Here is a 14,294-nt window from a genome sequence, read left to right as displayed (position 1 = left end):
GTGCATAGACAATTTATGCAAGAATCCACTGGAATTTGTTAGTGATTGTACCTAGGCCATTTATATTTTCTATGACCTGAGGGTGGTATCTTTTGAACTAGACTTTAAAACCTATATAAGAACACTGTGGTAGTGCTTCTATAAATATGTTCATGTATTAAAATCCTTAGGACTATGCACTCTACAAGGTTCTATTTACCACTCTGATGAAAGATAACCCCCTCCAAACCTCTTCCATAGATTATAGAGACATTTCCACATAGATGGCTGTTGTGCATTTAGTATGCATTGATTAAGAGAACAGCTGCTACAAAATTCTCAAGCAAGTCTTGCTGTAATGATTGGTTAATATTTATTGAACACTGTGTGCCCAGAGCTCTTCTGATAATGCTGTGCTGTTGGTACCTGCACTACGTACACAAAGAAGCTGAGGCTTGACACCTAAATGACCTGTCTGCATTTCATACTAGAACTCAACAGTATTCGCCAGCACTTTATCTGCCTTCCATAGCCACAGTTTTAGATGCATCTCAGGACATAGAATGTACTGATCCGGGTCAAGCTGCCCACATGCACATATGCACACATTTTCAGAGGTTATGTGGCTCAGGGGTCTCTTGCTGATAAACCACTGGTTTAGACTAAAGGGTCTATGGAGGTTTGCAGGGAAGAGTGAGTGGCATTTTCTAATAGGAAGAGGGCACTATCCCATGATTCTCTAAGTGGGACAGAAAGAATGGGGAGTTTGGGTAAGCAGGGTGTGAAGAATATTGGTACGAATGAAGCCCGAGAGGCTGGGCTGGTGTGCACACCTTGTTTAGCCCAAGTTGGGATTCCTTGTGGCCAGTGGGTTTTCACAGTGGCAGGCAGTAGAGATCGCAAAAAGCCAACACTAACGAGAGGACAAAGATTACGGAAGGATACTCTAGCCCCTTCCATCTGCACATACCAGCCTGTTGTTTAAGCAATAAGAAATCAGGCAGAGTCTCTTCATAAGCAAAGAGCATGGGCAAGGGAAAGTGGCCAGTCCCACACTTCTTCCCTCATCCTAGGCCTTTGACCTCCCAGACTGAGGCTGGGGGAAAGCCTGCTCCTTGTGACTTGACTAGTCCCTTCTGTTCCAGCGGTCACCTGCCCCCCCAACAGCCACTATGAGAGCTGTGTGAGCGTCTGCCAGCCCCGCTGCGCCGCCATCCGCCTGAAGAGTGACTGTAATCACTACTGCGTAGAGGGCTGCCAGTGTGACGCAGGCTATGTCCTCAATGGCAAGAGCTGCATCTTGCCCCACAACTGCGGCTGCTACTCGGATGGCAAATACTATGAGGTGGGTACAGGAGGTGGCTGACCTCTTCCTCCACACCAGACTGGCTTCTCTCTAAGGCCCAGGGCACAGTCAGAACTGGCCAGGTCCTCTGCTCCATGATGATGAATGTGCAGTAGGTGAGCAGAAGCTGAGACACTGAGAATGGAAGTAATGTTCTGAGGACTTGGAATCTCCGCCAGACCTCAGGCTCTGTATGAGCAAGGCCTCCTCCTCTTACTCCTTTCTCTAGGCCCTTCTTTGGACTGCATCCCTGTAAATCTTGGTCTGAAAGCTTCTGATGGGACTCTAGTTTGGAAATACAGTGGCTGTGAATCTGACATTTGTAGCTGTCTCCGCTAAGGATGTTTTTAAGCAGAAAATATGGGGCTGAAGGCTGGGAGGGGTGGCCTTCCCTCTCCAGCTATTGAAGCTCCCACACATGTGCCATTTGTCATTCTGATATCATTCCTAGAAAGGCCCCAAGTGCTAACCTCCTGGCTTCATCCCGCCCTTTCCTTCTGGGGTGGAGGCGGAGTGCTGATGAAGGTCCCCTCCCCCACACTCCCCTCACACAAGAAAACATATTTGCTTGCTAAATCATTTTGCTGTTTCAAATTGGGGAGGAGGCAGTGCTAGGGATAGAACCCAAGTTCTCGAACACCCTAAGAGGCATGCCACTAAGCCTGTAATATTTAACTTGCCATAACACCAAACTAAGAAAGAAAAAAAAAAAAACTCGATGAGAATGTCTTTAGCAAGTCATTCTGCCTCAAGCTTAATCTTCGTTTAAATGTGCTTGAGTAGACCATTGGCAGGCACTGGTGGTGTGGAAGCCACTACACAAGTGGCATAGTGGAAGAGGCTGAGAAAGTGTGTTCCCTGACTTCAGGCACTTAAAAATACCTATTCAGGAGAGAAACAAAAATTATGCTTTAAAGAAGGGAACGATTACAAAATAACATATCAACAAGTGAAAAATGATACCCTGCCGAGCAGATCAATTTTAAATGAAGGTGGGAGCTCTTGCCAGAAATCTAATTGAAGTGTCTGAACTGGAACTCAACTAGGCAAAAATAAATAATGTCTCCTTTCTGTAAAGATGCATTGACTCATTTGCGATTGACTGAGCTGCCTTTATTTGGGGAATAAATAAAAGAATAGAAATGTAGGCATTATGCTCCATTTCGTTTTCATTGGAAAAGACATTTGGAGGTTATATTAGAGAGAATAGTAGAACTAACAAGAGGGCTTCTCAGAAGGGCTGGGGCCCACGTTAACCCTTAGGAAGATCACTCAAAGGGAAGAGGCAAAACACGTGGAAGACAGTAGTTCTGTGTTCTCCTCATCTGCGTGCCATTATAACCAGGCTCCAGATTCAAAGAGCACATTTCTAAACTCTGCTCCCAGCCTGGCCATGAGTGTTTCTCAGCTGTGTCATGCAGCCCTCAACAGGGATCCTAAATGTCAGTGTGGCCAGAAGGAACAGGACTAGCTCCCTCGCTGTTGGAGGAGTGATGTTGAACTGACTGTGTCATTTCTCTGACCTTCTGCTTTCCTATGAATGAACTCTGGCTGGCAGTGCTTCTCAGTGTGGGGGCGGGGTAGGGGTGATCATCTGAATGCCCCGGGCTACTTGCCCAGCCTTGGTACCTGGTACCCAATCCTTCAATGATCAGTGGTTCCTGTTGTTATGGTGGTTCTTATTCTCTTGAGAAACATTTTGTTTTAAAAAAAAAAAGTCCAGGCATTTTAATGAAATGGTGCATATAAAAACACTTGGAATCCTCTAGAAAGGCTCATAACAACCCTTGGCAGCTATTAGTACTATAAGCATTATTATCTGGTTTTCATCAGAAAGTCAGTGGGTTTTGACAACAGCTTCTATCTGAGAAGTGGCAAAGTCACAGAACAAATAATCCACATCCATTTGCCTCAATTCAAACAAGCTCCGAGGCTTTGTTTATACAGCAGATTTCCTTGGTAATCGAGAGAGAACACATCTAGTCATTAGCATGTAGGGTAATCACCCAGCTGTCGTTGTCATGTCTAATTAAGGTAAAGAAAGCAGCGTGGGGCCAGACACTTCCTTTTGATGCTGGCTCCACAATCAAGTTCTTGTGTGGATGGGTTATTTACCCCCGATCATATCCACAAACATCGGCTTATTTTTCTTCCTTCCCACCGATGTAATGTCTGTGTTCTTATCAAACAGAGGCCAGACCAACCACTCAATTATTGTATAAATCTGATAAGAGAAATGAAGTCAGTTCATGAGGCTTTGGGGACCCCAAATATGTTACAGATCTAGAAGGAGCAAGGACCTGACTTCTAATGTCTTCACTCCGAGGATAAATGACATCCTGTTCAGAAGAGCTTGCCCTCGGTTCACCCTTGAATCTGAGTCACAATCAGTCAATATGAGGGTATTGTTAAATCTGTGGTTAAACAGAAAATAGTGGTCAGACAGAATCGTAGGCCCCTTTATGTATCTTCAAACATCTTTTCTGGATAGGATTGTTTGGTAAATTGATATAAATTACACATCTATGATCCAAAAATCTGAAATCCAAAATGCAGTGCCCTTGGAGCACTGACATGATGCTATAAGAAAAAAAAAAATTCACACTATGAAACTTTGACACAAGATGTGTAAAATATTGCATTCAATTATCAGGCTGAGTGTAGAATGGATGTATGAAACATAAATGAATTTCATGTTTGGACCTGGGTCCTATTCCCAAAATATCTCATCACATATATGCAATTACTCGTAAGCCAAAAAACTCCTAAATCTAAACTTGGCACTTATTACAAGCCATGCTCATCCTGAAGGCACAGTGTGGTCATCTCTCTTGCTGTCTACTTATTGGGGTCTTCACATGTGGATGGCCGTGAGTGTTTCTCGATATTCCCAATGTAGAGCAAGTACAAGATTAAGAATATAAACTCTATGGAGTAGAACCGTGTCAACACATTGTTGCCCATCTTCGGAGGAATATACAATAACGGTTGCTTCCTGTTAAGGAGACACCGTGCTATAGGCATTTTAACACTTTTGTATCATCTTCTGAAGAAGGCTGAGGGCTGGGACTGACTTGTAAGTGGCCTGACCCCAGAGCTTTTCTTTATGATGCTAGCTAGACACATTACCTTTAGCACATACAGAGAGATAGAGGCACTTGCAATAGAAGTAAATCAGAAATCAGCTGAAGTGAGGGACGTGCTTGGGAGTGTGAGTATTAGGAAATGAAATAAACGATTGATCATGCAAGTTGATTATCACTTTCTTTCGACTGGTTGAGGTTTAAAGCATTGGCCTCTCATTCCCAAGTGAATTTAAATTTCATCCTAAAGTGGAGCCTTTTTTGTCTTTTTTAGAAGCCTGATTTTCAGGCTTAAGGAAAGAAAATCTACAATGTATTTTTCTTCTTCACCCAGTTCCAGCAGCTAGCTGCACATTCAGGTAGGCTCTGATTAGTTCAGCAACGCCAGCCATAAAAACTCCAGAGTCCTTGATTGAGACCAATAAACTCTAAACTGAGTATTATTTGGCCTTCCGAATTGTATCAATGGGATGAGTGGTTGAATGAAGGCTCTCCTTCCCTCCACTCTCCGGTGCTAACCTCAGCTGCATTAAAGGGAGGCTAGGCTGGGTTTGGGGGTCTCCAACCCTGACTGCGGTCAGTGTTCACAGTTTAACTAGAACGACACCTCTCTTCCAGCCCAAGCAGCTGTTCTGGAACGGGGACTGCACGCGGCGTTGCCGCTGTTTCAGGCGCAATCTGATCCAGTGCGACCCTCGCCAATGCAAGTCAGATGAGGAGTGCGCCCTGCGCAGTGGGGTGCGCGGCTGCTTCAGCACCAAGACCTCCTACTGCGTAGCGGCAGGGGGTGGTGTCTTCCGCACATTCGATGGTGCCTTCCTGCGCTTCCCTGCCAACTGCGCCTTCGTGCTCTCAACCATCTGCCAGAAACTGCCAGACATCTCCTTCCAGCTCATCATCAACTTCGACAAGTGGTCCTCGCCCAACCTCACTATCATCTCACCAGTCTATTTCTACATTAACGAAGAGCAGATTCTCATCAATGATCGGAACACTGTCAAGGTGACAAACAGGGTTTTGAGTCTTACAAAATGAGCCAAGGGAAGCTGGGGTGTGGTAGCTGGCTGTTCGTTGCCGCTTATCCCAAATAACTGAGTTGAAGAATAGTAATGAATTGCTCCAAATATCCTTGCATCAGAGAATTGAAGCATGCAGTTTCTGTGGGTGTAAGAGTGGACCACTGCCTCTGTCGGTGATGTTTCCAAAGGCAGGAAACTTAGCGTCTCAGGCTGTAATGACATCAGGGTAGCAATCGAGCTCCAGGAGATAAAATGGTAGATAAGTCAGCTTTTGCTCTGGATTAATTTCTAAAAGGCATCTCATTAGCTTTTAAGAGCCATTGCAGTTATTCTTGGCCTTGCCCACGTATTCTAAGATCAACCCTCATTTCTGCCATACTTTCTCTATAAAGAGAAGGTAAGCACTTGCTTGTGAAAGCAAGGACCTAAATAAAGCCCAGCGGAGCAAATGGTGACTTTCCAACAGAAAGGAAATGTCGAATTTATCTTAGATCGATTCCTCCTCAGGGCCATTGCCTTGGTTGGTTTTGCTTATAAAGACCTGTATGTAAATACATGTGAAGGACCTACTGACCCCCATAACTAATATTTGCTTTGAATACTCTACTCACTCTACTTAGGAAGTATCTAACTTGCCCTATTTAACTATTGAGTTCCAGTCAGTTATACCAGACCGGTCATATCAGGTTGACCCAAAAGATGGAGCCAGGCTCCCTCACAGTGAGCTCAGGTAAGAGGTGGGATATGAGGAGGAGAGAGCCACACTGACATGTTCTGGAATATAGTGCCTCTTATCTGCCTTCCACAACCAGCTCAGCTAAATCTAGCACTCAGTACACCTTTATTTGAAGAGTCATCAAATAGCTTAGTATACAGTGTCAGGCAAGAGGCTTGCTTTTTGCAAGCTTAAAAGAAAAAAACTCTGGGTTTTACTGCTGGCTTTTAGCTTCCAGGAGAGCTGCTACTGTTTTAGACACCCTGATTGCATTCGCACATTGGCCAGTTCAGACCTAGCTGCATTGGCCAAGAAAACAAGAGAAGGTGAAAGTGACCATCAGCAGAGCCAGACAGATATCACTGATGAATGACACCCCAAGTTAGCCAAAAAGTAAAGAGATTTTTTTCTTTTAAAGCCATCTTTTTTTTTTTAATGGAACAGCAATACTAATAACCAGAGGGGGGGAAATCCAATTTATTTTGTAAGTACAGGAAAAGCATATTATATCCTGTCTCAAGGGCTAAGAAATGTTATAAAAAGCAGGAAAATGACAAATGCAGAAAATATTGTGTTTATAAGACGTCTGGGAAGGCTTCAGGTTTGCACATTATAAACAAGGAAACCATAAACAGGGTAGTGTTCCCCAAGTCCATTGTAACAAGGTTGGACTCCCCTTAGAACAAGATTATGATGTCATTTTCAGTAATTGGTAGATGTTGGTGTAAGTTTAACACATATACACAAAGAAATCTATCCACTCACGGAGGGCAATTCAATTCTAATGTTTTCTTCTCTTTTCACTCCTATGTTCCCATAGTTTGCCTCCTGTGGGGAAATAGCAAGTGCATGTCCTTAAATTCTAGTGCAGGAGCTGTCAGACTATGGCCTGTGGCCAATCTACTTGCTGTATCTGTATGTTAGTGTGTGCACACACACGTGTGTGATCTGGCATTTGTAGAGGCCAGAGGACAACCATAAATAAAGGTGCCACCCACTTTTATTTACTTATTTGATTTTGGAGACGAAGGTCTCTCACTAGCTTGGTACTTGACCAGTAGGCTAGACCATCTGCTCCCCCAAGTCCCGGGGATTCTCCTTTTTTCAGCTTCTCTAACTCTGGAATTATAAACACAAGCTACCATGTCCAAGCATGCCCTCACGCTTTTGAGCAAAGCGCTTTGCTGACTGAGCTGTGCCCCTAACCTATCTGACTTTGTAAATAAAGCTTTATTGGAAACCACTTTGATACCCATGGTGGCTGATGGCCCAGCACAAGGGCTGAGTTGAATAACTGTGGTAGAGATCACAGAGCCTGTAGAATCTGGTTCTTTGCCAAAAAGATTGGCTTCCTGTCTCTCTGGCTCCAATAGGTGAATGGCACGCAAGTAAATGTTCCATTTATAACGGGCTTGGCAACCAAAATCTACAGCAGTGAGGGGTTTCTGGTGATCGACACCAGCCCTGACATCCAGATATACTACAATGGTTTCAATGTCATTAAAATCAGCATCAGTGAGAGGCTGCAGAACAAAGTGTGTGGCCTCTGTGGCAACTTCAATGGAGACATGACTGACGACTATGTGACCTTGCGGGGGAAACCTGTGGTGAGCAGCGTGGTGCTGGCCCAGAGCTGGAAGACCAATGGCATGCAAAAGAGGTGTGTATACCCCAGCAGTTTAAACTGCAGACTCATTGCTCCTGTCTCCCCCACGTCCACAGGAGCTGTGAACAGGAGCACAGTTCCTTCGGCATCCATCTCCCTTCCTGTCACATAGAACTTTGAGTTTAGCCTTTGGGGTTTAGGTACCTTGGAGACCCCAATCATTTTACCAACAGTGGGAGCTGGGTTTAGGTGTTATGATTCTAAATTATCAAGTAATTCTGCTCTCAGCTACCCAGAAGAGTGTCCCTAGGGTTAGAAGTGGAAGCTATCACCAGCTATCTACCTGGGACTTAGGAGCCCCTACTAGGAATAGGATGAAGAGCTTCAGAAGACACTCTTCCCAGAAGGCTTGGCGGATGTAGACAAGAGCTGTTGTGAATGAAGAGAGCCTTGTAGAAAACATGGGTTACAGAGTAACTACCAGCCTCTTCCTCTCTGGCTGGCTGAGACAGAGCTAAACAAGTTATTGCAAAGGATCTTGATTTAGAATCCCTCTTGGCTGGAGAATCATGTGGACCCCTTTCTGGCTCTGTAAACATGCTTCTGCTTTCTGACATTCCTTTGCTTCCACCATAGCCCAATCCCTCAATCCCTTCATTCCCTGCATGTCGAATACCATCCAAGTACCCAGCTATAGAAAGGGTGCTCCAAGCACCTGGCCTTGCCCTAAGCAAACACTGAATAATAGATCATTTGTTAAGATTATTCTGTGAAATAGAAAGGACCCAGACCAGAGAAGGACCTTAGCACCTTACTGGGTATCTTTCTTTACTTGGAGAAACATTCTAAGTGGTTTATCTGCATAGAACTCCTGTGAGTACCAAGCCAGGACTAGGTCCCCTGCCTCCTAATTTGGCACTGCCTCCCTCAGCCCCACTCAAGTAGAGTGCTCACAGGTATAACAGGTGCTCTCAGGACATTTATTGAGCAAGGTCTGAGTCTCCCACAGGTGCCCGAGTTTCTGTTTTCATCTTACTTTGTTTTCCTCTGCCTTTCTTCACTTTCTCCTTCTATGAACTCAACTGCACACAGCTCCCTTACGAAAGTTATGCTTTTGATCTCAGACAGCTAATTTGGAGCTGGCTAGAAGCTCCTGGGTTTCTTTATGGGTCTTGAATTCCACAAGCACCATTCCTGTTATTCTGGCAATATTCTGTTAATGGTTATGATGTCAATGATATCAATGAAATATACTGAAGTAGGAATGGCTGTTAGATCAATACCTGTTGGCATGTGGCACTTTGGCTGCTAGTTCATTCTGGCATTTTATCTGTACTCTATCCCAGTGATGAACAATAGACATTGTTTCACTTTTTTTTTTAAGTGGATAGAGACTTGGCTTTCCTAAGGTCATGTTTTCAGTCAGCATTGATATCTGCCTATCATATAAATGTCAGGGCTAGCTCAACATGTACAATAGATGTGGTTTTACCTTCTATGGGAGAACTCAGATGGTTGTTTCTGCTTCACTTATTCTGACCAGACCTCTCGCCCCCAGCTGCAACGAGCTACAGTTCTCACAATACGCAGCCACGTGTGACAATGTACATATCCAGGCCATGCAGGGTGATGGTTACTGCCTGAAGCTCACAGACATGAAGGGCTTCTTTCAGCCCTGCTATGGGCTCCTTGATCCCCTCCCCTTCTACGAGTCCTGCTACCTGGATGGCTGCTACAACCACAAGAAGTTCCAGCTGTGCGGCTCCCTGGCTGCCTATGGCGAGGCCTGCCGCTCCTTCGGTATCCTTAGCACCGAGTGGATTGAGAAAGAGAATTGCTGTAAGAGAATTCTTTTATTTCTGTGGGTACCATGGGGGTAACATTGTCTGATGCCAAGTCTACCCCATATTTACTTACCTATCTGCCCCATGGGGTGGAGGAGAGAGGACTGTGAGATGCCCCTGAGATTCAAAGGGGGGGGCATTTCTAGGGGAGCCTGACCCACCTATAGCCCCTGTCCAGTGATGGAATTTGAAGAGGGAGTCAATGACTAGACTCTGGCTCTGGGAAGCACCCATTTATTGACTTCATGGAAGGACTTACCTAGTCTGGGACTCCTGGCTGTCTTACTTCTCAACCCAGCTCTACCATGACTTCCCTATTGGAAAGGGAAATTGCAAATGACAAGAGAAGCTGGATTGAGCTGGCTCCATCTGGCTTCAAAGAACCTGCGGATGGATATCTATAGGGTCCATATGTTAAACTAGATGGTGAAGTAATAACTTCTAGTTCATGCATTGTTTTCTGCAGTGAGAAACTTCAATGCATGTAGTGTTTCCATTATTTTTACTGTGTCAGTTAAATAAGTGGAATAAATCCTAATGTATACACACACACATAAGTGGGTACTGTGTATATGTATGCCCATACAGCATGAGAGTGTGACTGACACAATATGTGTGTGTAGCCTGACAGACACTACCAATCCTGTGTGCATCTAAGAGCCAGTGTGTGTCCAGGACCATTGGCAAATCACACATACACACTGGTGAGTCTATAGAGTAAATATGACTAAGTGTGGACGCACAGTCAATTCAGAAGCTAAACAGGACAAATGGTATAGTTAATTCTAATATACATTTGGTAGTTTCAGAAACTGTTAGTCTGTTGGAAATCTGTTTGGTAACTAATATTTTACTCTACTGTGTTCATAAGAAACACATTGTAAATAATGTTAAAGTTAAGTGAATTTTTTTGAAATTTGTCTGCCTATAGCTATACACACACACACACACACACACACACACACACACACACACACACAAGCTTTTCTGCCAGAGGGTATTCTTACCTTGTGTGTCAAATGAGAAGTGGACGACTACATTTTGGGATGAGCTCTTCCGGTGGGCCTGTTCACTGTTCCCGTTCTCTTTGATCACTGTCTATTGTATTAGCCATTGACTCCTTTTGCTAACTGTCCTGTGTTCTTGTTCCTGTGCCACACAAGGAATACATTGGGTGAGTAGTGAAAGGGTCTTCGAAACAGGAAGCTTGAGGCTGGAGAGATGGCTCACTGGTTAAGAGCACTGACTGTTCTTCCTCCAGAGGTCCTGAGTTCAATTCCCAGCAACCACATGGTGGCCCAGAACCATCTGTAATAGGATCTGATGCCCTCTTCTAGTGTGTCTGAAGACAGTGACAGTGTACTCACATACATAAACTTAATAAGTCTTTTTTTTTAAAGGAAGCCTTTTCTAAATAAATATATTTAATTAATGCTGATAGCTTATCTCATTCATCTTTCTAGAAATTGCAGCCTGAGTCTGAGCCATTCCTGCACTCTCACTATGGACAATTAGTTACTCACTAGAAGTGCTTGACAGCCGCATCAAGCAAGGTGTAGGTAGTAAAGGCTATATTTTAGAAAAGATTTTTTTTATTTTTATCTTATGTATGAGTATTTGTCTGTATATATGTATGTGCACCATGTGTGTGCCTGGTGTCTAAAGAGGACAAAAGAGTGAGTTGAGTTCTCTCTATCTGGGGTTGCAGATGGTTGTGAACAATCATATGGGAGCTGAGAACCAAGCCTAGGTCCCCTGAAAGAGTGGCAAATGCCCTCCGCTGCTGAGCTAGCTCTCCAGCTCCTGAGTTTTGTTATTAACCTTGTTTTTGTATGTCTCTGTGATGAAAACACTTAAAAATATACTTGCCTAGTAGTTTTAAAGCACCCAATGTCTTGTTATTAATTACTACAACATCTATGGTTGATCTTTTTATCTTATTTCTTGTAACTAACCTGTGTGACCTTTCTAAGCCCCAGAGAAACTCTCAAAGAAATCTTGGCTCATGACCATCAAATGTTTCCTTAGGAAAATGGCTATGGCATATTGAACACAGATTCTTCTCTCTTGAATGGAAAGGGATTTATCACATAAAGAAATGAATCTCTGAAAGCAGCAGTTCTCAACCTGTGGGTCTCGACCCCCTTGGAGAGTCACATATTAGATATCCTGCATAACAGATATTTACCTTACTATTCATAACTGCAAAAGTACAGTTATGAGGAAGCAATGAAATAATTTTATGGTTTGGCTGGTCATGACAATATGAGGAACTGTATTAAAAGGTTGCCGTGTTAGGAAGGTTGAAAACCAGTAAAAGGGAATGCTGTCAGTTAGTGAGTTTCCAATGGAGTCTGAATCTCTTGCAGAAAGAATCATCTCTTATAGGAATACTGTTCATGGCAACACAGTGGTGTTTTACATCCTCAAAGCTTTCATGTTACCTCTATTCTTTTTTCCTTTCAGCAAAACGGTACTGTTGATTGAATCAGAGAATTATGTATAGTTGTTGATTTGCCTATTTCTATAAAGTCAAGTAGATATTTATAGGGAAGGTACACCATGAATCAAAATAAAAAGTCTCAATATGAGGGGCCTCTCTGAGATCTTAGGAGTCTTAAGTTTTTGTTATTAAAAAATATTTATAATCTGTAATTAACAAATTAATTTTGTTACTAACAAATATTGAGATGGCTGGGAGCTAGAAACAGACAAATTGTTTGGATGTGACTTTTCTATAAAGACAAAAAATTCAAGTAATTATAATATATACAAAACATGTTAGATACAATATGGTGTGGTGGATATATTAACTGTGATGTGGTAGGGTAGGTGCAGAAATTATAGAATTACTTGGTAGATAAAAGTCTGTATTTTATTTCTAAAATGTCCCTTCCTAGATGACCTTGGATACGTTCTGGCTGTGAAATTGGGGTTGTAGTGCTCATCTCGGGAAGTATTTGTGAGAGCCAATCATGCTAATTCAGTTAAAGCTTGAGGCATTTGTGCAGAGCCATAGGAAATGTCCAGTCATCACTACTTGTCATTATTTTTTAGAGGTCACCCTGTCTGTCAATTTGCAGGGGCCCACCTGACCATTTCTAAGTGAACTGTGTCAAATCAAGTGTGATCCAATGCCTCTGTGTGTTGTGTGAAAATCAAATTGTGTGTTTCTGTGTTTTCTTTTTTAGCAGGAGTGGTTGAAGACCCCTGTGTTGGGGCAGACTGTCCCAACAGGACCTGTGAGCTGGACAATGGAGGAGAATTATGTGGCTGCATTGAGCCACCCCCCTACGGAAACAGTGAGTAACTAGCACATCTCCACTCAGGCCCATTGAGGAAGCTTATTGAGGGAAGTACCAGAGAAGGAGCTGTGTGCACTCCCCACTCTTCAGGAACCCAAAAGCAAAGCTTGCAAGAGCCAGGAAACAACTGGGCAGCCTTAGCGTAGGCTGATGTTCATCTCTGCATAGCTACATCATTTTCTTCAGTAGATTGTAACATGCAAATGTGTATGTGAATGGAATCAGTCAGAACCATGTGAGTCCAAGCAACATCAAAGAGATCCAAGGTGGTCTTCTCGACTCCCAAATAAGTAAAGTGCTTTGATGCCAACAACACAAGGAGGAGAGTGCCTGGTGCCTTAAGACTGACTTCAAGCCAACTTTATCTGGCTCGAAGATTTTTGTTCCTAGAGACACAGCTGAAGAAATGTTTGATGTGAACAGCAGCTAACTAGCACTGCTTCTCTTGTTTCTAACCTTAGCTTCCCAGGATTAGACATGACCTTATCTTCAGCTAAGTCCAATTGGATGTCAGCTTAAAGGGGATGTGCTCTGTCTTTTGACTCCATGATCCTTTCCAAACCAAGTAGCTCATAAGCATATATTAAAATTAGCATCACTTATGACAAAAGCCCAATTGATAGAATGTTCTATAGGAGGGGGCAATGCACCTCACCTAGGCACATGAAAATAGTTTTCTTTGTTCCTATAGTGCTTATTAAAGAGAAGAGCCCTCTGCTGGTGCTCACCGGGACTAGTGAGCCCTGAGTTTTCCTGAGCTAGGCTCAGTCAGGGTGGGTGGTAGAGTCAGGCCAGTACAGCTCTTCCTGGGGCATCTGGTCCCCAGCCAGACCACACTATGACATATTCTGTGTGTCACTTATACAAAGTACCTGCCACCAGTATGTGTGGGAGGAAGGCCACGGTTTCTCCAGAAAAGACAAAAGGCACTTTATTAGCATTTTTATCTTTTTAATAAGCTTCCACCAACGCCCAAGTTATTGCTTTGAATGAATTCCTGTACTCATTTGGTGTGATCAAAGCTTAATTGGAAATGCTTGCAGTCTCTGAGTGGAGATTGTTTCCTGCCTCTAAAGAAACATGACCATGGGTGGCCAGGCCCTCCCCTGCAGCAAGATGAGACTCCTGCTGACAGATTTGTCCCCCTGTTTCCACAGATTCCCATGACATCATTGATGCAGAGGTGACCTGCAAAGCAGCTCAGATGGAAGTGTCCATATCTAAGTGCAAGCTCTTCCAGCTGGGCTTTGAGAGAGAGGGTGTGAGAATCAATGACAGACAGTGCTCTGGCATCGAGGGCGAGGATTTTATCTCCTTTCAGATCAACAACACCAAAGGGAACTGTGGGAACATCGTGCAGGTGAGAAGAGCGCTAGGTGGAGGTAGTAGAGTTGTGCA

General features: G+C 43.6%; 1 protein-coding gene across 1 annotated transcript in view; it reads left to right on the top strand.

Moving 5' to 3' along the window:
- Tecta (tectorin alpha) overlaps positions 1-14,294 on the top strand; it is a 66,680-nt gene that overhangs the window by 43,447 nt on the left and 8,939 nt on the right. The window contains exons 12-17 of the mRNA XM_031345124.1: positions 1,125-1,324; positions 5,026-5,409; positions 7,515-7,801; positions 9,306-9,586; positions 12,783-12,893; positions 14,054-14,256. Of these exons, the coding sequence (XP_031200984.1) occupies positions 1,125-1,324; positions 5,026-5,409; positions 7,515-7,801; positions 9,306-9,586; positions 12,783-12,893; positions 14,054-14,256 (1,466 nt within the window). The remainder of the gene's footprint in view (positions 1-1,124; positions 1,325-5,025; positions 5,410-7,514; positions 7,802-9,305; positions 9,587-12,782; positions 12,894-14,053; positions 14,257-14,294) is intronic.

Source organism: Mastomys coucha, unplaced genomic scaffold, assembly GCF_008632895.1.
Source record: "Mastomys coucha isolate ucsf_1 unplaced genomic scaffold, UCSF_Mcou_1 pScaffold23, whole genome shotgun sequence".
NCBI lineage: Eukaryota > Metazoa > Chordata > Mammalia > Rodentia > Muridae > Mastomys > Mastomys coucha.
This window is presented reverse-complemented; position numbering and strand designations above follow the sequence as displayed.